Source organism: Dysidea avara, chromosome 2 (assembly GCF_963678975.1).
Source record: "Dysidea avara chromosome 2, odDysAvar1.4, whole genome shotgun sequence".
Classification (NCBI taxonomy): domain Eukaryota; kingdom Metazoa; phylum Porifera; class Demospongiae; order Dictyoceratida; family Dysideidae; genus Dysidea; species Dysidea avara.
Window position 1 is genome coordinate 49,165,431 of NC_089273.1, and position 23,917 is coordinate 49,189,347.

Consider the following 23,917-nt stretch of genomic DNA (forward strand, 5'->3'; position numbering starts at 1 on the left):
GTCTAATATCTCGAGTAATTCATGGTAAGTTCTTTCTCTGTTTTACGGATTTTTGTGGGATATGAGAATGAATAGCTTGCAAAATAAATGACTTAAACAATAACCAGTTCTCTTCCACAGACTTATTATAAGGATCTGAATTAATAAATGATTCCTGAAAACTAGTTATTTCTTCTTTAATAGCCTCTATGTTTCCTTTATGAAATAAATACACTTTGTGTGCAGGTTTACTAACTTGAGAACTTGAATGACTTAATGAAAAAGTAATAGCTTCATGATCAGACATTCCAGGAACAATAGAAACATCCTTAAGCATTTCAGGTTGTGTAGTAAGAACTAGGTCAAATATGTGATCATTTCTAGTAGGGTCACCCACCAGCTGCTCTAGGCCATGATCATTTATGATATCTAAAAAATTTGTATTGACATCAACTCCATAAGCTGGGTTGGAGTTAATACAACCATGACCATCATTCCATGTAATATCGGGTAGATTAAAATCACCAGCTAAAATTATGAAAGGAAGGTCACTTCACTGACAAGTTGGTTTAGTGATCGATGTAACTGGATAAGGGGATTCAGGGAATTGTTGGGAGGTCTATAAAAAGAGCATATATACACTGATTGCCTTCCTTTGAAATGAATTTTTGCCTGGACAAGCACTGCCTCCACTTCTAAATTAGGTTGTTCTATAATATCTGGAGAATTACTAATACACAGAAAAACACCACCACCACTAACTGATCTATCTTTCCGATAAATTGTGAAATTAGGAGGAAATAATACTTAAGAATGGAATGATTGGTCATTGTGTGATTCACTGTGATACCAACATTGTGCTCCTCTATGAGTGCCAATAATCTTCCTTGTTTAGATACACTACATATGCTACGAAAATTTAGACTAAGAATATTCACATTATTCATATCAGTAGTATAAGTATTGTGTGATTTATAATTATTTCTATTTATCAATGACTGATTTGTGTGACTAGGAGGTGAGAAAGAATAATCATTTGATGGGTTAGTGCGGTTATTATCAGTGCATGAGGGTAGGTCTAATCCCCCCTCAGCATTATCTGTCCATTTTTTATTTTATATTTCTTTTCATTCTTGTTCATTTGTGCAAGTTTAAGCCTTAAATCCTTGTTCTCCTTTTGTTCTGAGGGGGTTAAGTCAGGTGTTATGAAAAGTTTATGAAGGGTTTTCCTGCCCCTTTAGTTTAAGTTTATTTCGAGGATAGCTTTCTTCTAATCCAGAGATTCTACAGAAATCTTGAGAAGCCTGTCTCGACTTTCTTTCTTTCCAAGTCTGACTGCATTTGCAGAAGTACTCAACACATCTGAAAATGTCGAATGAGCAAAGTCAATATCTTCTTTTTTTCTTGCATTAGGATCAGAGGATTTAGACTCGGACACATTATGAAGGATTAAACTTAGCTGATGCCATTCCCTTTCTCTCTGTTCCGTAGCCAAGGATGAAGTGACACTCACAATTGTAGTAGCAAGATCAGGGACCTTTGTAGGCATTGCTTCAATTGCTTTACAATGGCTATTCAGCCTTGTACCAAATTCTTAAACCACTTTGCTCAACTTAGTTTCAACCGCCGTAGTATTACTTGGTAATGATTGAATTGTTTTGCTATGGTTTTCAATCTTAGACACAACTTCATGTACAATTTCATCAAGTTTTGCCTCCTTTATAAAGAACGGCTTCTTTCAGCTCAGTCCTGGTGCCTTTTGTGCTTATTAATCACCATCCTAGCCTCTAAAGCACTGCCAAGATGCAATTCTCTTCCACAGCAACCATGACTTCTCTCCACTGTCAGAAGAAAACTGCAAGCACACTATACTGAGCGAACTATGAATTGATGAATTATCTGCTACATCTGGTGCAGAAAGAAAATCTGAGGACATTGCAAAAGTTTCAAAAGTGTTACAGGAGGTCTTAAAGGTACCGTGTTCTATTACAAAGGCCTTTCGTATTGGTAAAAAGAAAGATAAGCCTCATCTCCTGAAAGTTTCTGTTCAATATCTTGAAGAAAAGACCAACATACTACGAAACAAAAGGAAATTGAAGGATTCAAACAATGCAGAGAAGGTACGTAAAGTTTATATCACCCCAGACCTGTCTCCCTCTGAACAAGCAAACAACAAGGTTCTGAGACGACAGTTGGCAGACATGAACAAGGTCTCAAATGTTTACATGATAAAAAACGGGAAAATAGTGTGGAGGGATGGGAAGTAGATTTGCAGCCCCCCCTCCGCACTAATGTCACTAGGGATGTGCCAATTATGAATATGTACAGTATGGATTCTGACTCTACCCCTTTACCTGTCAACAATGCAAACCCTAGTACCACCCCTGGTTTTAGTATGGCTGTAATGAATTGTCAAAGTATTTCTTCAAAAAAGGCTTTTTTTGATAACTTTATTTCTGATCATTCACCAGATATTATTGCTGGTTGTGAATCATGGCTATCTCCATCTATTTCTACTTCAGAAATCTTTCCAGCTGGATATACAGTGTATAGAAAAGATAGAAGTGATGGATATGGAGGAGTTTTTGTAGCATGTCAAAGTGGCATTATCAGTGAAGAGCTCAATGTTGACACTAATGCAGAGGTAGTTGCTTGTCGTATTAATCAGAATGAATCCCAACCTTTAACCATTTGCTCCCTTTATCGCCCACCTAATAATGACCTCATATACATGAAAACCCTATGTGACACACTGGCCGACATTGCAAAAAACCATCCTAACTCTCCTATATGGATAGCTGGTGATATTAACCTCCCTAATGTTAACTAGGAAAGAAGTTGTATCAGTGGAAACACCTACACAGCTGCATTATGCAATCTCTTCTTAAATTTTATAGAAGATTATGGGCTTACCCAAATGGTTGATTTTCCAACTAGAAGACAGAACATATTAGATATTTTTGTCACAAATCGTCCATCATTAGTTACTACCTGTAAGCCAGTACCGAGAATAAGTGACCATGAGGCAGTCTTAATTCACTCTTTAATAAAAGCCAATCGTCAATCACCAGCTAGAAGAATAGTATATAAATGGAATAGAGCAGACTGGGACAAAATACATGACAGTACTAAATATTTTTGCAATATTTTTACTTCCGATTTTTCAATTGATACCCCAATAGATCAAATGTGGAATGAATTTAAGAATTTCTGCCTGTCTATTTTAAATACTATCCCTTCCAATGTCACAAGTAACAAATGTACCCGCCCTTGGATCACTCCATTTATTAAGAGATTATCTAAGAGGAAGCAATGTTCATACAATGTAGCCAGGCTTAGTCACCATCAAGATGACTGGGCCTTGTACTACCGCCTCAAGAAAGAATGTCAAACATGAGTGCCGCAAAGCATACAATGGTTATGTAATGAGTTTAATTGATGATAACAACAATGTATCTAAAAGATTGTGGTCTTATGTTAAAAGAACTGACCACTGTGGAATTGCTCCTCTTAAACAAGATGAAAAAACCTTTACTACCCCAAAAGACAAAGCAGAAATTCTCAATAATTATTTCTCCTCAGTGTATACATCTGAAGACGTGTCAACTATTCCAACTCTAGATTATGTCAATTTTCCAAATATTTCCCCAGTAATTATTCACAATGAAGGTATTATTAACTTGTTATCTAATCTTAAGGAGCACAAAGCCAAGGGCCCAGATGAAATCCCAACTATATTACTAAAAAGGCTTTCCACCTCAGTATCTCCTGCTCTAACACAAGCCTCTCTCCATCAGTACAAAATCCCAATGGAATGGAAAACAGCAAATATTGTTCCTGTCTTTAAAAAAGGTGACAGAAGTAACCCAGGAAATTATAGACCGGTGTCCCTCACCTCTGTGTGTAGTAAGTTACTTGAGCATGTTATATACTCACATATATTTTTGCATTTAAAGAAGTACAACATTTTGTGTGAAGAGCAACATGGATTCCAACAGAACAGATCATGTGAAACACAATTGATTGGAACAGTGAATGATATCGCGGAAAATATGAATGCAGGTAAAGAAACTGATGTAATTCTGCAGGATTTTGCCAAGGCATTTGACAAAGTTCCCCATGTACGTCTTTGCCATAAGCTGAGCCATCTTGGGATTAATGGTCCCCTCCTTGAGTGGATCAAGAGTTTTTTAACAGATAGGACACAACAGGTTATAGTAAATGGAGAAAAAAAGCTCTGTATCCACGGTGTCCTCGGGTGCTCCACAAGGAACAGTCCTAGCTCCCCTTTTATTTTTGTGCTTTATTAATGATATCACTAAAGATATTTCTTCCTCTATAAAATTATATGCAGATGATGTGTTAATCTATAGATGTATTGATTCAGACGATGATTGTAAACTGAATACTCCAAAGAGACTTACTTATCCTTGAAAACTGGGTACATAAGTGGAACATGTGTTTCAGCCCATCCAAAAGTGAATTCTTAAGAATTACTAATAATAAAGACATAGTCAAGTTCCAATATTCCATTCTAAACTCACAGATTAGAGAAGTACAGCAAGCCAAATACTTAGGTGTGACACTAAACAACAAGCTTACATGGTCTGACCACATCCAAATCATAACTAAAAAGGCAAATTCATCATATGGCTTTATACGACGGAATTTCAATACTTGCCCAACCAACATCAAGAGTTCACTCTATTTAAGTCTTGTAAGACCTATTCTAGAGTATGCATGCAGTATTTGGTCACCACATTGCAACAATGAGATCCAACTCATTGAAGCTGTCCAGAGAAGAGCAGCTAGGTTTGCTGTTAACAAGATATCAGAGTGTTACAAGCATCCTACAACAGCTAGACTGGCCCACTTTACATGAAAGAAGAGATCAGATGAAATTGATAATGATGTACAAGATCATCCATGGACTAATTTATATCCAGCACAATTTACCACTAACCTACTCCAACTTAAACAACATCTCCCAAGGCCATCTTCATAGATTCATTCAGCCAGCTACCAGGGTTGACTCATATAAACATTCATTTTTCCATAAACTATTTGTATGTGGAACAGGTTACCAAGTGTTGTGGTAATGTCAGAATCCTTGTTTCAATTCAAGAACAGTTTAACTAATCTTTATAATTAATTTGTACTTTTACACTCAACTTTGAGTTCTGTACAATAATCACTAATAATAATAATAACTATTATACGGTTTACCAGTGCTTGGTTCACCAGTATGGCGGACGCGTAGGCGATATTTGAAGTTACGTAATGTAGATCACGTGTTGAAAATGCTCTATAGAGTCTAGTCGCTGTACAAATCGATTATCTTACTCTTCTTACTGGCTAGTGCTGTAATTTCAAAACTACACACCACAGAAGGCTGAAACTGTGGTGATCCATTCATTGGACACTGCTAATAATGCTGAGTGAATAAAAAAAATTTTTTTAATTGTGCGAACAAGTCGGGTTTTTGCTGAGACTATGATTATTATTATGATTATGATTACTGAAAACACAGTTACGAACTGATATGTTCAGGTAAGAAAAACATTTCAAATCACATAGATAAGAGTCAGTTATAATTTATCTAAGAATACTTGTAGAGATTGGGATTCTATTGTGTCAGTTGGTAAATTGTTCCAATCACGGATAGATTTGAGATGGTCACATATATTTTATTTTATATGGAGGTTTTAGTCATAGGTCTTCATAATAGTGTAATAATTGTTCAAGTCTTGTTGCTCCTCTAGGAAATATTGCGTCCGAAAATACATGGTGGTCGAAAATACCTGAGCTGCTCTACTGCTATTGTCATCAGTTTAATGCACCTATCAATGTTAAGCCCCACCCCCAGTACGGGGAGGGTGGGGATATAGTGGGGATTTGACCAAGTGGAAAGTCAAATTCCCTACCTGGGGGTGAATTATCAGGTCAAATCCCCACATACTCCCACCCTATGAGGTGGGGATAGGAAGGGGATTTGACACAAAAAAATTATTTGTGCTGCTTTTCATTGCATAGGTAACAGTTAACATAAGGATGCCACCAGAAGTATAACAGCCAACCTATAGCTATCACCAAGTTTATTGTGTTTGTATGTATTTATAATAAACACTGATGGAAACAATCAATTTTTAACACATTCATAACACAAGTATACATCAGGTGCAACTGTTATCCCGGCACAGCCGAAGTGGAACCAAGCAGTACAGTTATCACAACCAATCCAGTTTTCTTCTTCATCAGTTAGATCTTCATAATATAACTCTCCACACACACTGCAAAACACAGCTTCTGGTGTTGAATTTTCCGTAACTCCACTACTTTCAGCAGCTTGTAATGTTGCCTGTTTCATGAGCCTTCTTGTAGCTGCAGCTTTAGCGGCTCCTCTTTTGCGATTCTTTTGTATTTGCTGTAAATGCTCAATCCAAAATGATACCTCTCATCAGGTGGTAGCAAACACTTCTTAGCTAATTCTGCAATAAACGAAGGGCTTGGCTCTCCATTCAGTCCCTGAAATGCCTCCTTCATAATGACTGAAGGGGGCTTTGACATAGCTGGAAGGTGATACTCCTTGCTGATATTCAAAAAGTGGCCATAACATGTACCATCACATTTTTTACAATTTGTAGAGCCCCATGGTTGATCTGGATCTGGAATAGGAAGTGGAATAAATGTGATGTCGGGCCCACCTGGAAACCACCGCAAAGATTGTGAGTCACCAACACAGCAAAATGGGTGTGGGCAAGTTGGCTTGTAGCAACATTTAAGCATGAAGCAATACTGCACAGGCAAATTTGGAATTCCATGCTTCAATCGAACACTCCATACTGTTTCTATATACTCATATGTGTAAAGGCTATTCGTTTTAAGTTCTTCTTTCTGTACTTTGTTTGCTTTCAAACATTCTTTCTCAGTTTCTGAGTATCTAAAGAGTCTGCACCAGGATATAGCTGAATCTTTGATGAGCCACAAGGTGCTCCATTAACTCTGTCAATGTATAGGTCAGTTGCAGATGTCATATTCTTGCTTAATCTGTCAGCATCCAGCTTACCAGTGTCAGCCGGATTAAAAAAAGAGCCATTCAAATTTGATGGTATAAAAAGATTTGCATGAGCAAGAGCTAAGCACCCATTTTGCAGCTCTACTCTGCTCATGTAGCTTGCTCCACTGTTAAGGGCTGTAACTAATAAATGTAACATGAGTTGGTCGCTCTAAATGCCGTTTACACCACCAAAACTGAACTTCAACATGGGAGGGTCCTTCATCAGCAGCTCCATCAACACGAACACATCCAATCTTCTTATTGGTGTTAGAATGGACATTGATAAAAGTAGGTTGTAGCTCATTCACTTTCTCCAACATTTCTAAATCAGCATAATGCTGAGCAGGATTTTTCTCATATATTCCAGCAGCTTTCACTACTCCTGCACATAGTTTTCCAGTAGTTTTGGTAGCAGAGAAGTTATAACATGTCGCCTGTAAAATGGAAGGGTAATTGTTTACATAATCAGTATGAGTTGTTAGTAAGTCATGGCCTTTCACAACAGGACTGCGATGTAGGCGATGTGTACTTAGTGTGTCTAGGCGAAAGCCAGAAGCATCATCTCTGTTTAAATTCATAATTGTGACCGTCTCAGCAAAAAACCCGACTTGTTCGCACAAGCATGCGTATTGAGAAAATTGAAATTTAAAAACAATTCGTAAAATTACGCATGCCTAAAAAAAAAAATTACGCAAGTTGTTATCGAGCCAGTACTTGAAGAAGGAAGACTCAAATCGATTACAATTATATACCATCTTATTCGCCTGTTCATGAAGAGTTCGAAAATCTTTGTTTCGTTTCCCTAGCTCCAACGGTATGCGTGTCACGTGCGTTTGTTTACGATGCGGTAAACGTAAACAAGATTGTCATCGTTTCTTCTACGAAACCGCCTTCATATCCATTTGCGCAAGTATCTACAGGGCTAATACTATACCTTGGCTGATGTGCTGATCCATGGTGAACGTTTTAAGCCAAAGTGCAATGTTGTAGACCAATCCAAACAGACGTTATGGCTGCGAATGTAAGCGCCTGTAGTTTATTTTCAGTATAGTCACTGTACAAATTGATTATCTTGCTCTTCCTACTGTCTATCGCTATAATTCCAAAACTACACACCACAGAAGGCTGAAACTTTGGTGGTCCATTCCTTGGACACTGCTGATATTACTGAGTGAATAAAAAAGATTTTTTTAATTGTGCGAACAAGTCGGGTTTTTGCTGAGACGGTCACAATTTCTTTTCCATCTGTAAACTGCAGGTTTGTCAGGCCTCTGTAGAATGCAGCACTCCAATGGTAATCAGGATTGTATTTGATTTCAAAACCTTTACGTGATCGTCTGCTGGTGACCTGTGCAACTCCTTTATAGCGACTGGCAGATAATCGGCGCTTGTTTCTTGTACAGCAAAGCTGTACAATTGTTCTATATGCAAAACTTCTCTGGTAAACTTCTTCCAGGTGCAACTTAATCCTTTCATAAGTTACCTTTTCCTTTACTTGTTTATTGCCATCAAAGCCAAGGTTAAAACACCTGTACGACGCCAGGCATCTGCTCCACTGCTGCGACTCTTTACAAAGTCCTCAATCTTCTCTCCAATGTCTGGATATTCCTTGACAATCCCACGAACTTGTTGCTATTTTTGCGATGCAAAAATTTTTTTTCAGCAATCAATTTTGCCTTTGTCCGCAAAGATTTCCGCTAATTGCAGCAACTCTTCTCTCGACTAAAGCTTTAGCTTTGTCTGACTCATGATGGTGGGGTCTATTCTACGGAACGGAACGGAACGGAATGATGGACTAAACTACGGAACGGAATGCTTTCTCAAATTGAAACTTGCAGCTTACCATTGCTGTACAAGTTATCGGTGGCACCATAGGCACTTCCAACAGGTAATCAAATGCACCCCAAGAAAGATAAAACGAATTTAAGGATCGATTGTGGGTTCTTGTTGGTTGTCATTAGTAACGAAGTACTAATTGTGGGAATCGCTGACTCAATTTGTTCATCTTCGGATGTATCAAGTGGGGAACTTAATGCATGACTTGTTTTTACTAGTATGTGAGTTGTTTTTGTTTACTTTGACTTTAGAATGTACATGTCTGGGGCCCAGCCTTTCTAATCAGCATAAATCAGTATGTAGCTACAATACAAAGGAAACAAGTATGGTGACAAGCTGAATCAACTCAGTCTAAGCAGAATCTAAAGGAATTTTGTGCAGTGTGTGAGGAGCAAACAATCAAATACCTTGAGGAGACTACATTGTGTGAACATTAATGATTCATTAACAGAGTAGTGGACTAATCCCAGATATCTCAGCCCGAGTAGTGAATTGAATCCTGAATCAAAACTTGCAGCTTGGCTAGCCACTATCATCGCTGAAATTGCATTTCATCAGTGGAGCCTCCAGGAAAATTGAATAGGATAATAATAAAATATTAATAGCTGTCTCATGCAGTGATTGTTCTATACTACCTGATATATCAAGCAGGTCTCTTCAATTCATTTATTGCATGACCAAGGCAAGTTTTGTTACTACAATACAGTAGCTGATTGGATGTCACTTGTTTCTGCTGATCTTTACAAGATAAATAGTTTAGAAGACCACTCAATTTCTTCAGTTTCAGAGCATAATATCCACAGAGAAATTAACTAGAAAGTTATTGGTGACAGGAAAAGACTAGGTGATCATGACTTTAATAAACAGAGTTATGTGGTTGATAGAGTGAGGTATCACTTTCAAAATGTTCAGACGACCAGCGATGAGATGCATGGATTCATCAAATTTTTGTTGTGGTTGGAGACACCAAAAGCAAACTGACTGAATGTTTTATTAATATTCATTCACTTTCTTTATATTTTCTCAATTTTGAGCCTGTATACAAATAATTAAATTTGTCTTAGTCAATAGAAATCCTATAATAAGATGGGAGAGAAAATTTCTTTGTTTACCTATACTGTACAACTTCAAAGGAAAATGAAGAAAACATAGACAAATCAATAAAATTAATACAACTACAATAAGGTGAATTACAGATTACTTAGAGCCTTTAGATAATTATTGTTCCAAAGCAAAATTGTAGATGGAAAAAAAGACAGGTGAGATCTTGGTTAATTAACGACAGTGGATGGAGATTAAAAGGGTGGTAACTTCTTGTTCTTGAATATGTTGCAAAGTGGAGGTACAAATCAAAATGGGATATCAATTTCATTATGAAAAATTTGTATGCATAAATAATCTAGCATTACTGTATTCATTTGTTCTCCACTTAAATATGCTACTACAGTGTCGGTACATTGGCAGTCTACCTTGAAATCTCAACTCTAGAGTAGATCCAACACAGAGCAGCCCGCACTGTAACAAATACATGTGATCCCACCGTAATTTCATGGACTAGCTGAGCTGGGAATCGCTTGAAAACAGATGAAACAAATTTAACCTGTTTTGTTTGAATTGAAGCATGTGAAATGTTACACTTAAGAAATTCTAGAATTCTTAGGTGGTATGTATTTAATGTGAGCGTTCCATTTCAGGTCTGACTAGATATATTGAAATTACACACATCTTGGTCCAAATCACGTTTGCCTGGTGGCTATGGGCATGGTTTCACATGCACAGAAGGCTTATAATTAAGATTTGGTTGATCTTGGAGTTTTGGCATTTAGCCTGATCCAAGGCTAGCAGTCAGACACATCCTTGAATTTGTGCAACAGAAAAAATCAGCTCACTATTAAACACGGCATTAGTCCACTGCACCAGCTGTTAATAATTCCATGCATACACTTCAGTGATGTTTGCAGAATATAGCCTCTTTGCGGTCTGCCAAAACATTTGCTCCTCACATACTGCACAGAATTCTTCAAGTTTTAATTCAGCTGGCTCTTTCCTGTTACTAGTGTCTTCCTGCTTGCTTTGTACACTGATTTATGACTTTAAAAGCTGGTCCAGACTGTTTTTTAAAGTCAGAATAAGCAAAACAGCTCACATAAAGTGCCCTTCTTGATATATCCGTAGATGAAGCATGGATGAACATCACTAATACAGCTCATCCCACTTCGTTACTAATGACAACCAACAAGAACCCACAATCGATCCTTTAATTCTTTTTATCTTATGTTTAATCACCTACTAGAGGTGCCACTGATAACTTGTAAGGGCAGTTTCAGCAATGGTAAGTTGCAAGCTTCAATTTGAGAAAGCGTTCCGTTCCGTGGTTTAGTTCATCATTCCGTTCCGTTCCGTTCCGTTCCGTAGAATAGACCCCACCACTCATGATCAATTCGCAAATCTAAATAATCATCTGGATTGTCCTCATCTGATTCTGAAACAACTTAGCCATCTCTTACTGCAGCATCTCTCTCAATCATTGGTTGCACTTCATTCTCAACTGTGCAATACGCTAAGTGGGATTGCTTGAACAGAGAATTCTGTTGGTCAGTTAGTCTAGAAGAAATATCTGCATCACTGATCGTTGATTCTAGATTATTGTCATTTAGATACTGTAAAAAGGCAAACCAATTGAAATAGCACTCTTCAAGTATTTTGATTGTTTCATCTAAACTTAGCTGTTTCTTCTCTTGTAGTATGGCAATAGGATCAGGAATACAATCAAAATCTGATGAAGTGCACTCATCAGAGTCTAAGAGAGTGCTGCAAGACTGCAGAAGAGCCTTTTCCTGAGTTGTAGCGATTTCATCTATAGCAGCATACAGTGTATATGAACATATCAGACAATTCAATGTATTTTAAAGTCATTCAGCTACAGTATGAAAATGTACTGTTTGTTCAATTAGAATTTTAAAAATAAAACTGATTCTACAAAAACCTGTTAATTTTAGCAACTTTTATATGCTCAGCTGTATAGCACGCATATCATATAGGGGGTGGGAGGGTGCGGAGGGGAGAGGTGGTGGGCCGCCCACGCACAAGAAGTGGTTGACAGTGAAAAAACAGTCTATAAGTATCATACAACTGTTTAAATATATACGTTCTTTGATATTGTATATGCATTAGTTTGCCAGTGATAGTTATAAAAGGCGAAAAGAATGTAATGAATTGCCCGCCCACGCCCAATTTGCGCCTTCGTTACAATGGCCTTGCTCAAAGACGATTAAATGTCTATGACGTAGTTTTCTGTATAAATACTTTGGTTTGTTTATCATGCTGTAATATTGTGCTGCTGTGTTATGCTATAATAATATTAATGCTTATATTATTTAATGACGTTTGTTTCTATTACTTTAGTGCACGGTGGGAGGTGGAAGCGTCCATGATGACGATTGGGCAATGTGCAAATAAAGTGAGTGTATGCTTTGTAAAAAGAAGCCCACGTAGCTGTGCAGGGCTCATCTTCTGTACAGATCAGCTTCTGTATAGTCTTTCATTATTTTATTTTTCCCGAGGGGTAGCCAACGCCCATGCAAAACACAGAAATGGTGTACCAGAGGGGTTGCCAACGCCCACGCAAAGCACCCAACTGGCGTGTACGAGACTCCCAATCTTTATGTATTTTTAAAAGCATTTAGTGATATTGCTAACTAGTAACTACCTGTACAGTTGTTGATCTACATCTTGTTCTAGTTATTCATGATCGATCATTGCCTACTTTGTTAAACTCACTTTCTCCTTTATTTTTACATGATTTTGGATTTAGGATTTGGTTTCTAATATATTTGTGTATTTCTGATTGGATTTCTCACATAGCATACAAGAGTCCCAAGGCATTGGCTACCCCTCGCTTTTTACCAAAAGCCAGTTTATCTCTAGTTGACAAAGATAGTGTGAACATCTAATTATGATATTACAATCTAAATTAAATTCTTGATCACAGATACACATTTCCCTTGTTGCTATATGTGGCATACCACAAAATTAACCAATGTAAACAACCATTACCATACCTTGTAGTGTTTTATTTTTATGTGAATATGTAGTGAAGTGTGTGTAGTGTGTGTGTGTGTTTGTGTGTGTGTGTAGTGTGTGTGTGTGTAGTGTGTGTGTGTAGTGTGTGTGTGTGTGTGTGTAGTGTGTGTGTGTGTGTGTAGTGTGTGTATGTGTGTAGTGTGTGTGTGTGTGTGTGTGTGTGTGTAGTGTGTGTGTAGTGTGTGTGTAGTGTGTGTAGTGTGTGTGTGTGTGTGTGTGTAGTGTGTGCGTGATAAAGATCTTTTTAAATTCACCAATTTAAATGTGACTGTTTTTTCCACAGGTTTATATGTTGGAGAACTGCAAACAAATAACTTGAAATTTTTATAATGACCATTTTAAAAAATATTTATTTGATTACATGTACAAAATACAAAGATGTATCACGTGATCAAAAAAAGTTATTAGCATGATGTACAAGGACTATTGACCATTGAAAAGTTGATGAATTAAACATTCAAGAACGGAATACTTCTCCATTGCAACTCGCCCACGCAATATAGCGCGCGCGTCACTAATAATCAGTGTTCAGCCAGGGTATGCGACTATTGGATTGAGATGATGATTTTTATAAAATTATTTGTACCGTGTAAAACGTTCGTCACTAACGGTATAGCTAGCTGAAGTATTCAAGAAAGGATAGATCTAGCCTGGTATAACCTGGAATCGTTAAAAGGTTTGCGCCTGGATTGTTGGGGTGAGCCAATATTTTCATTGCCAATGGTTCTATGTGTAATGTTAAACCCCCTACTTTGTACCATGAAGAAGGCCGTATTAAGCTGTTACATTTTACGTGAAAGTAGATGTCATGCTGGCCATTCCTGCTAGAACCTGGGAAAGGTTTAAAAGTTATCTGACGCTCCATAACAGAGCCTTGAAAACCTGCTTCCAGTGTAGACGCGTGTATTTTGCCAATAAAAAAATTTATTAAAAGTCGCGTAATTGTTGGATATGACTTCCTTTCTTCAATCACATCATCTACCTTTTGTGACTGCTGATCCATCCTTTCTAGCCCAAAATGCTTTCTTGCACCTTTAGCAGACAACCCAGATGATTGATACACTGCATACCTTATGCATTCTCGCTCTCGGTCACTGCAAGCCATACATAAAATATCTTTCAGCTTCTCTTTACTCATAGAAGGCTTTGAATTAATTCCATCAGTTTTTTAGTATAAATTCTGCAATTGGATCAAAAACTGGCAGTACAATGGCGGATCCAGGATGGGGCATTTAGGGCAAATGCCCCCCCCTCCTCCTTCAATCCCTCATCTTGTGCATGGAGGAGCCAGACACACTTCTAATAAAATAGCTACTAATTTTATGCCAGACCAAGAAGCTCATGAAAATCTGCACATTTTACTACAAATTCACCTGAAACCAAACTGAAACTAACTGTGAAATCATCAACCAGCACCTTTGTGCGTACTAAGCGCCTCTAAAATAATTATCGTGTTTCGGTTGTTTAAGACATTTAAAGCCTTTTAAACAGCTTTCAAAACTTCACAACCATCTGAAAAGGACAAAATGGCTAAAATAAACCGTGAGACACTGCTAAAAGGTGACTATTTGCTACTTCAAAAAATGCAGCACTGAACTAAAGAATCTGGCTCTCCAAAACTTAACCTGTTTGTGCCCCTCCCCTTGCCAACTGCTGGATCCGCCCCTGCAGTAATCAATTTCTTTGACATGTTCCATCACAAATATTTTTGACACTCCACTACTTGGGTGAAGCAGTCGTAGAAAGACCACAGGCGTCTTCCCTAGCAATTTTTTGGCACTATAGCTGTGATAAGTAACTGATGGAAAAGCTGTTTTAAACACCTGTGCCAAATTCAATAAGGCCATTTGATATTACCAAATCCGCAGCCTCAACTAGACGTCTACATCGGTCACAACACTGGTGATTTCTCTCGCAATAACGTGGCAATGCTGTAATATACTCTTGCAATGACATACATGTAAAATTTGAAGTAGCAACAGAATCATTTAAATACGTTAGTCCATGTGTTGTATAGTGTTAAACAGTTGCAGCAGTTCATTCAATGGCCTCCTGTCGCTACTGACTTGTTGCTCTTCGACAGGAGGCCGGCGCAAAAATCCTGACGACTCTCTTCACTGTTACTTCCATCTTCTTGTTCTCCATCTTCATCTTCTTGTTCCGCATCTTCTTGTTCCGCATCTTCTTGTTCCGCATCTTCTTGTTCCGCATCTTGTACTGCATCTTCTTGTTCTGCATCTTCTTTACCTGCATATTCTTTTCCTGCATCAATAGTTTGCAGTTGCTCTCTAGAACTGGATTTGTCCTGTTCCATTTCCTGACTCTCACACAAATCAATGACTTCAGCTGAAAGTGATGGGGAGCTGCATTTGGAGGTGGGGACTATTCTACGGAACGGAACGGAACGGAATGATGGACTAAACTACGGAACGGAACGCTTTCTCAAATTGAAGCTTGCAACTTACCATTGCTGAAACTGCCCTTATAAGTTATCAGTGGCACCTCCAGTGGGTGATTAAACATAAGATAAAAGAATTAAAGGATCGATTGTGGGTTCTTGCTGGTTGTCATTAGTAACGAAGTATTAATTGTGGGATGAGCTGTATCAGTGATGTTCATCCTTGGTTCATCTACGGATATACCAAGAAGGGCACTTTATGTGAGCTGGTTTGCTCATTTTGACTTTAGAAAACAGTCTGAGCCGGCTTTTCAAATCATATGTCAGTGTACAAATACAGCAAGTAGGAAGACACTGGTAACAGGAAAGAGCCAGCTGAATTAAAACTTGAAGAATTTTGTGCAGTGTGAGGAGCAAATATTTTGGCAGATCGCAAAGGGGCTATATTCTGTGAACATCACTGAATTCTATGCATGGAGTTATTAACAGCTGGTGCAGTGGACTAACGCTGTATTCAATAGTGAACTGATTTTTGCTGTTGCACAAATTCAAGGATGTGTCTGACTGCTAGCCTTGAATCAGGCCAAATGCCAAAACTCCAAGATCAACCAAATCTCAATTATAAGCCTAGCTATGCATGTGAAACCATGCCCATAGCCACCAGGCAAATGCGATTTGGACCAAGATGTGTGTGTAACTTCAATGTATTTAGTCAGACCGGAAATGGAACACTCACATTAATTACATACCACCTAAGAATCCTAGGATTTCTTAAGTGTAACATTTCACATGCTTCACTTCAAACAAAACAGGTTAAATTTGTTCATCTATTTTCAAGTGATTCCCAGTCCAGCTGCATAGTCCATGAAATTACAGTGGGATCACATGTATTTGTTACAGTGTGGGCTGCTCTGTGTTGGATCTACTCTAGAGTTGAGATTTCAAGGTAGACTGCCAATGTACCGACACTGTTGTAGCATATTTAAGTGGAGGACAAATGAATACAGTAATGCTAGATTATTCAAGTACACAAATTTTTCATAATGAAATTGATATCCCATTTTGATTTGTACCTCCACTTTGCAACATATTCAAGAACAAGAAGTTACTACCCTTTTAATCTCCAACCGCTGTCATTAAATAACCAAGATCTCACCAGTCCTTGTTTTTTTCCATCTACAATTTTGCTTTGGAACAATAATTATCTAAAGGCTCTAATTCATATTTAGTATTTAAATCTGTAATTCACCTTGTGGTTTTACTAATTTTATTTTCATTTCCTTTGAAGTTGTACAGTATAGGTAAACAAAGATAAATTTTCTCTCCCATCTTATTCTAGGACTGAGAAAAATTTAATTGTTTGTATACAGGCTCAAAATTGAGAAAATATAAAGCAAGTGAATTAATATTATACAGTCAGTTTGCTTTTGGATAATTAATGTCTCCAACTGTAACAAAAATTCAATGAATCCATGCGTGCATCTCATCGCTGATTGTCTGAACATTCTGCAAGTGATACCTCACTCAACCATATATGTGACCCTATTTTGGAAAACCATACATCTGGGCACATGCAAAATTTGTGGGAGTTCTCAATTGAAAAATTCAGTGATTTTTTAAATTAATTTTTTTACGTATTCTGATAAAGCAACTATTATTAAGTCTTCTTGCTGTGAAATTTCATACCCATAGCTTCTTTTATCTAGGAGATATACTGAATTATATCAGACCATGTAGTAGTTTCACAATGCGTGGGACAACAATTAATTTACAAATTGGATGATTTGTTCATTCCCAAAACCAAACATTTTCTTGTCATTACAAGTGATTTAATTGAGAAAAAGAACACATGACTAAACTCTCAAGAATCTCTTTTCATTAATTTTAGATTGTAAGAATGGTGATCTTTGTCAACAAAGTGATTTGTCATCAATTTGTCACATCTGATCACTATTCAGTTCTATAAACTGATAATGAAAAGTTAGTTTGTAATGTATTAGACAGTAAATTGGCCATATCTTTGGAATGCTTCAACGTATCATCACAAAATTTTCACACAAGGTAGATAACCACTCAGTGCTTCATTGTAGATATAAAAAACAAAATTGGCCAATGTGCCCAGATGTATGGTTTTCTAAAATAGGGTCACAAATTCTGTTTATTAGACTGAATAAAGTCATGATCACCTAGACTTTTCCTGTACTTTCTAGTTAATTTCTCTGTGGATATTACGCTCTGAAACTGAAGAAATTGAGTGGTCTTCTAAACTATTTATCTTGTCAAGATCACCAGAAGCAACTGACATCCAATCAGCTACTGTATTGTAGTAACAAAACTTGCCTTGGTCATGCATAAATGAATTGAAGAGACCTGCTTGATATATCAGGTAATAGAACAATGCACTGCTTGAAACAGCTATTAATATTTTATTATTATCCTATTCCATTTCCTGGAAGTTCCACTGATGAATGCAACTTCAGCAATGATAGCGGCTAGACAAGCTGTAAGTTTTGATTCAGAAAACATTCCATTCTGTAAAATAGACCCTGTCCTGGATTCAACTCACTACTCAGGCTAAGATATCTGACATTATGTAGTCCACTATTCTGTTAATGAATCATTGATGTTCATACAATATAGCCTCCTTGAGGTATCTGAATGTTTGCTCCTCACACACTGCACAAAATTCCTTTAGATTCTTTTTAGCCTGGTAGAGTTGATTCAGCTTGTCACCATACTTGTTTCCTTTGTAGTGTAGCTACATACTGCCGGATTTATGCCTATTAGAAAGGCTGAGCCCCAGATTGTACATTCTAAAGTCAAAGTAAGCAAAAACAACTCACATATTAGCAAAAACAAGTCATGCAGTAAGTTCCCTACTTGATACATCCGAAGATAAACAGCTAGAACCCACAATCGATCCTTAAGTTCGTTTTATCTTTCTTGGGGTACGTTTGTTTACCAGCTGGAAGTGCCACCGATAACTTGTACAGCAATGGTAAGCTGCAAGCTTCAATTTGAGAAAGCATTCCGTTCCGTTCCGTTCCGTAGGATAGACCCCACCGCATTTGGAATTGTTGTGTGATGATTGGGGAAGATCATGAGTGCTGGATGATGAGCAAGAAACATCAGTGGCATCAGACGATGTGCTAGAATAATGCTTTCTGGATTTGATTTTCTGATACCACCTAGATTTCACTTCCTTTTATTCAGTAGGTCAAGCTCTCGGGATAACAGTCTTTTCTTTTCTTTCAAAGATGTAAGCCGTTCAGTAATTTCATCACATTGACGGTAGAGTCTAGTCTCTAACTGTCTCAGCTTGGGATCGTCTTTTCTCTTTGAAAGATATTTCTTCATCAATGTCACGAATATTTTCTTCTACTTCTTTCATTCTAGCTCTTCTGACTTCCTTGTCAACTTTCGCCCTCTTCGACCCACTGCTACCAGCAACGCTGTTTCCATCAACTTGTTTTGAGTGAGACTTTCCTTTCTTAAACTGATAGCTACCACTTGACAGCAACGAATCTCTGGCCCTCTGTAACAGTTCACCACGATTAGCTAGGAGGGTAGGATCATTTTCGGCAAGTTTTGCAGCTTCATCATTCAAACTGCAGTAATAATCTGTAAGGGGCTCCTTATGAAAAATCTTTGCTGCTTCTCTGATATTCTCAGGTATCGACTTCTGTGAACATACAAAGATAATAAAAAGACTGTTTTTGTTTTATAACTGAATGCTTGCATGCAAACCCATTATCCATAGATGCCATAGCTATTACACATAGTTTTCAAAATAATGTGGCACTTCTGAACTTGTCCTAATTCACCCATGCTTAATGTAGATTGCACCATTTGTGTAGCTGGGTATGTACTGATACTTGTAACAGCAGAAGCAGCAGTAGTGACTGGAGACTTAGTTGATTGCTGCTAAAAATTCAAGCATGCACACCTTAATAAATCTCAGTTTACATGAAAGTAGCTATACTTACAGGAGGATTAATTTTTATAACTTCCACATTCAAATTGAGGCTCAACATCTTCACTTTCTAGCACATCTACAAACATGCCATCCCATTCAGCACACTTCTTCTGTAATGCAAAATTGGACAGGCTTAAACATAGCTAACCGCAAAAACATGCTAGCTATGCAGCTATATCTGAATAGCTAATATACCTGGACTAGTAAACTGTCTTCACTGGTGCTATCCAACACGTCAACAAACGTGTTTACAATGCTGGCCTTGACCTTTAGTAGATCTGACTTTCCATCTTCCGAAATAAACGTAACGGGCCGCCTGTTACATCCTAAGCAAACCAAAACAGTTTTTGCACTCATTTCCCGTGTTGTAAAAACAGAAGCCACAGTGACAAAAGTACACGAGGTGCTGCGGTTTTATCACGTGTTCTCTTGCGCTTCGCGTTTAAAAAATACTATAGAGCGCTTGTTCAAATTCCCCATCCCCTGGGAGCAAAATTTAAGTTCAAATCCCCTCCTAACGCCCCGCATAGCCCGTACTGTGGGGGGGCTTGACATTGATAGGTGCATTATGAATAGCTACGGATTTGAAATGATCATTTAAAGCAGTTGCCTTTTCAATCGGGTCTGTTAAGGCCACTACAATGAGATAACTTGTTTCTCATCAACCGCCCGCACCAAAGTTTTCTTTTGCCCATGCGCACTCATTAGTGCACGAGATTGCAGCATAACTTTTTTGAGTATTGTGGTAGTGGGCTTATCACGTAGAAAAGCGCTATTTCCATGGAAAACTACATCCCCATTGAGATACAGACACCGTTTATTAGTGTTTTTTTACTTCTGTGTTGATTAGAGTGCTTTCTGGAGCATCAAAAACCATCAAGGCATCAACATTGTGACTACAGTGTACAGTAGACTATACACTAGCATTGGTACCGTGACCTGCATGCCCTATATGCATATCTAAGAGTCATAGTAGCTTTAGTGCATAAGACAGCCCCTCCCCCCTAATAAGACTGACCATCCTACACATGCTAACCCCGCTGCTGCATGTTTGCTGATGTTTGCTACTGCTCAGTGCTGCTGCTGCTGCTGCTGCAGCTGCTGCTGCTGCTGCTGCTGCTGCTGCTGCTGCTGCTGCTGCTGCTGCTGCTGCTGCTGCTGCTGCTGCTGCTGCTGCTGCTGCTGCTGCTGCTGCTGGTGTTGCTGTACTGTGGTATGGTACATGACCCCAAAACTGGTGGAGCTCTCGTAAAGGAAATGAAAGCTTTGTTACTGAAGTTGAAGCTTATGTGAACTTGGAGTTTTACCCTCAGTGTGCACCATTGCTTGGTGTGTACCTGCCAATTACCTAAAATAAAGGATTATTATATTGGTTTTGTACACATCTGCAATTTATAGCTATGGTTTGTGCAATAATGAAATAATGAGATAACCCGCCCGCCCGCATGTGTTACTCTATGAGAAGTTGATGAGAAACAAGTTATCTCATTGTAGTGGCCTAAAGCATTGCATTTTCGAGGTGTATTAACGGTGGCAGTGGCGGATCCAGGATGGGGCATTTGGGGCAAATGCCCCCCTCCCCCTTCAAGATCGAGATACTCTAATAGAGCAGTCAATTACTCTAATAAAGCAGTCACAATGTTCATGAGGCAGTGTAGCTTACCTATGAAGCTACAAATAGGATTTTATTTTACATAACAGACGTGATATAGTTGGTAAGGATAACTAGCTATTATTGTTGCATGTGACCTTTTTTTTTTTTTTTTTTTTGGTCTTCAACTGGTTTTCAGCAAGTTTTTTTGGTCTTCAACTGTTTTTCAGAAAGGTGCCCCCCCCCTCTTTCGAAACTCTGGATCCGCCCCTGGGTGGGGTCTATTCTACGGAACGGAACGGAACGGAATGATGGACTAAACTACGGAACGGAATGCTTTCTCAAATTGAAGCTTACCATTGCTGTACAAGTTATCGGTGGCACTTCCAGCTGGTAAACAAACGTACCCCAAGAAAGATAAAGATCGATTGTGGGTTCTTGCTGTTTATCTTCGGATGTATCAAGTAGGGAACTTAATGCATGACTTGTTTTTGCTAATATGTGAGTTGTTTTTGCTTACTTTGACTTTAGAATGTACAATCTGGGGCTCAGCCTTTCTAATAGGCATAAATCCGGCAGTATGTAGCTACACTATACAAAGGAAACAAGTATGGTGACAAGCTGAATCAACTCTGTCAGAATCTAAAGGAATTTTGTGCAGTGTGTGAAGAGCAAGCATTCAGATACCTCAAGGAGGCTATATTGTGTGAAAATCAATGATTCATTAACAGAATAGTGGACTACATGTCACATCTTAGCCTGAGTAGTGAGTTGAATCCAGGATAGGGTCTATTTTACAGAATGGAATGCTTTCTGAATCAAAACTTACAGCTTGTCTAGCCGCTATCATTGCTGAAGTTGCATTCATCAGTGGAACTTCCAGGAAATGGAATAAGATAATAATAAAATATTAATAGCTGTTTCATGCAGTGCATTGTTCTATTACCTGATATATCAAGCAGGTCTCTTCAATTCATTTATTGCATGACCAAGGTAAGTTTTGTTACTACAATATAGTAGCTGATTGGATGTCAGTTGCTTCTGGTGATCTTGACAAGATAAATAGTTTACTCACTTTCTTCAGCTTCAGAGCATAATATCCACAGAGAAATTAACTAGAAAGTTACTGGTGACAGGAAAAGTCTAGGTGATCATGACTTTATTCAGTCTAATAAACAGAATATATGGTTGATTGAGTGAAGTATCACTTTCAGAATGTTCAGACAACCAGCGATGAGATGCATGCATGGATTCATTGGATTTTTGTTACAGTTGGAGACATTAAATATCCAAAATGTAAAAAGTTCCCCTGGTAGGATAGTCTCTAAAGCGCAGTTTTTAACACACAAGCAGAGAACAAGCTTTATTTACAGCAGCAAACAGCAGCACAATTACAATCAAAAAGTCTGTTTTTATAGTCCAAAATTACATCATAATTAAAATAATTGTAAGGTCTCTGATTCACAAAAAGCAAACTGACTGTATAATATTAATTCACTTGCTTTATATTTTCTCAATTTTGAGCCTGTATATATACAAATAATTTAATTTTTCTCAGTCCTAGAATAAGATGGGAGGGAAAATTTATCTTTGTTTACCTATACTGTACAACTTCAAAGGAAATGAAGAATAAAATTAGTAAAACCACAACATGGTGAATTACAGATTTATATACTAAATATGAATTAGAGCCTTTAGATAATTATTGTTCCAAAGCAAAGTTGTAGATGGAAAAAACAAGGACTGGTGAGACCTTGGTTATTTAATGACAGCGGTTGGAGATTAAAAGGGTGGTAACTTCTTGTTCTTGAATTTGTTGCAAAGTGGAGGTACAAATCAAAATGGGATATCAATTTCATTATGAAAAATTTGTACACTTAAATAATCTAGCATTATTGTATTCATTTGTCCTCCACTTAAATATGCTACAACAGTGTTGGTACATTGGCAGTCTACCTTGAAATCTCAAATCTAGAGTAGATCCAACGCAGAGCAGCCCACACTGTAAGATCCCACTGTAATTTCATGGACCATGCAGCTGGACTGGGAATCACTTGAAAATAGATGAACAAATTTAACCTGTTTTGTTTGAAGTGAAGCATGTGGAATGTTACACTTAAGAAATCCTAGGATTCTTAGATGGTATGTAATTAATGTGAGTGTTCCATTTTCGGTCTGACTAGATACATTGAAATTACACACACATCTTGGTCCAAATCACATTTGCCAGGTGGCTATGGGCATGGTTTCACATGCATAGCTAGGCTTATAATTGAGATTTGGTTGATCTTGGAGTTTTGGCATTTGGCCTGATTCAAGGTTAGCAGTCAGACACATCCTTGAATTTGTGCAACAGAAAAATTCAGTTCACTATTGAATACAGCATTAGTCCACTGCACCGGCTGTTAATAACTCCATGCATAGAATTCAGTGATGTTCACAGAATATAGCCCCTTTGCGATCTGCCAAAATATTTGCTCCTGTCACACTGCACAAAATTCTTCAAGTTTTAATTCAGCTGGCTCTTTCCTGTTACCAGTGTCTTCCTGCTTGCTTTATTTGTACACTGACATATGACTTGAAAAGCTGGCCCAGACTATTTTCTAAAGTCAAAATGAGCAAACCAGCTCACATAAAGTGCCCTTCTTGGTATATCCGTAGATGAACCAAGGATGAACATCACTGATACAGCTCATCCCACAATTAATAATTCGTTATTAATGGCAACCAACAAGAACCCACAATCGATCCTTTAATTCTTTTATCTTATGTTTAATCACCCACTGGAGGTGCCACTGATAACTTGTAAGGGCAGTTTCAGCAATGGTAAGTTGCAAGCTTCAATTTGAGAAAGCGTTCCGTTCTGTAGTTTAGTCCATCATTCCGTTCCGTTCCGTTCCGTAGAATAGTCCCCACCTGTATTAACGTACCATTGCCATCGTTATCTTGCTTACGAGTTTTCAGGTAGTGCCAAAGTCAAGTAGTGAAAGTCATGAT

The 23,917-nt window shown here is 38.0% G+C and overlaps 1 protein-coding gene across 1 annotated transcript; it reads right to left on the reverse strand.

The window, feature by feature from the left end:
- Positions 1 to 18,651: 18,651 nt before the first annotated feature.
- Positions 18,652 to 20,652, reverse strand: LOC136248188 (uncharacterized). The gene is made up of 3 exons (XM_066040002.1): positions 20,603 to 20,652; positions 20,348 to 20,537; positions 18,652 to 19,035 (listed from the first exon to the last, which is right to left on the reverse strand). Exons 1-3 carry the CDS (start codon positions 20,650 to 20,652, stop codon positions 18,652 to 18,654), a joined length of 624 nt encoding a protein of 207 aa, XP_065896074.1.
- Between the last annotated feature and the right edge of the window lie 3,265 nt (positions 20,653 to 23,917).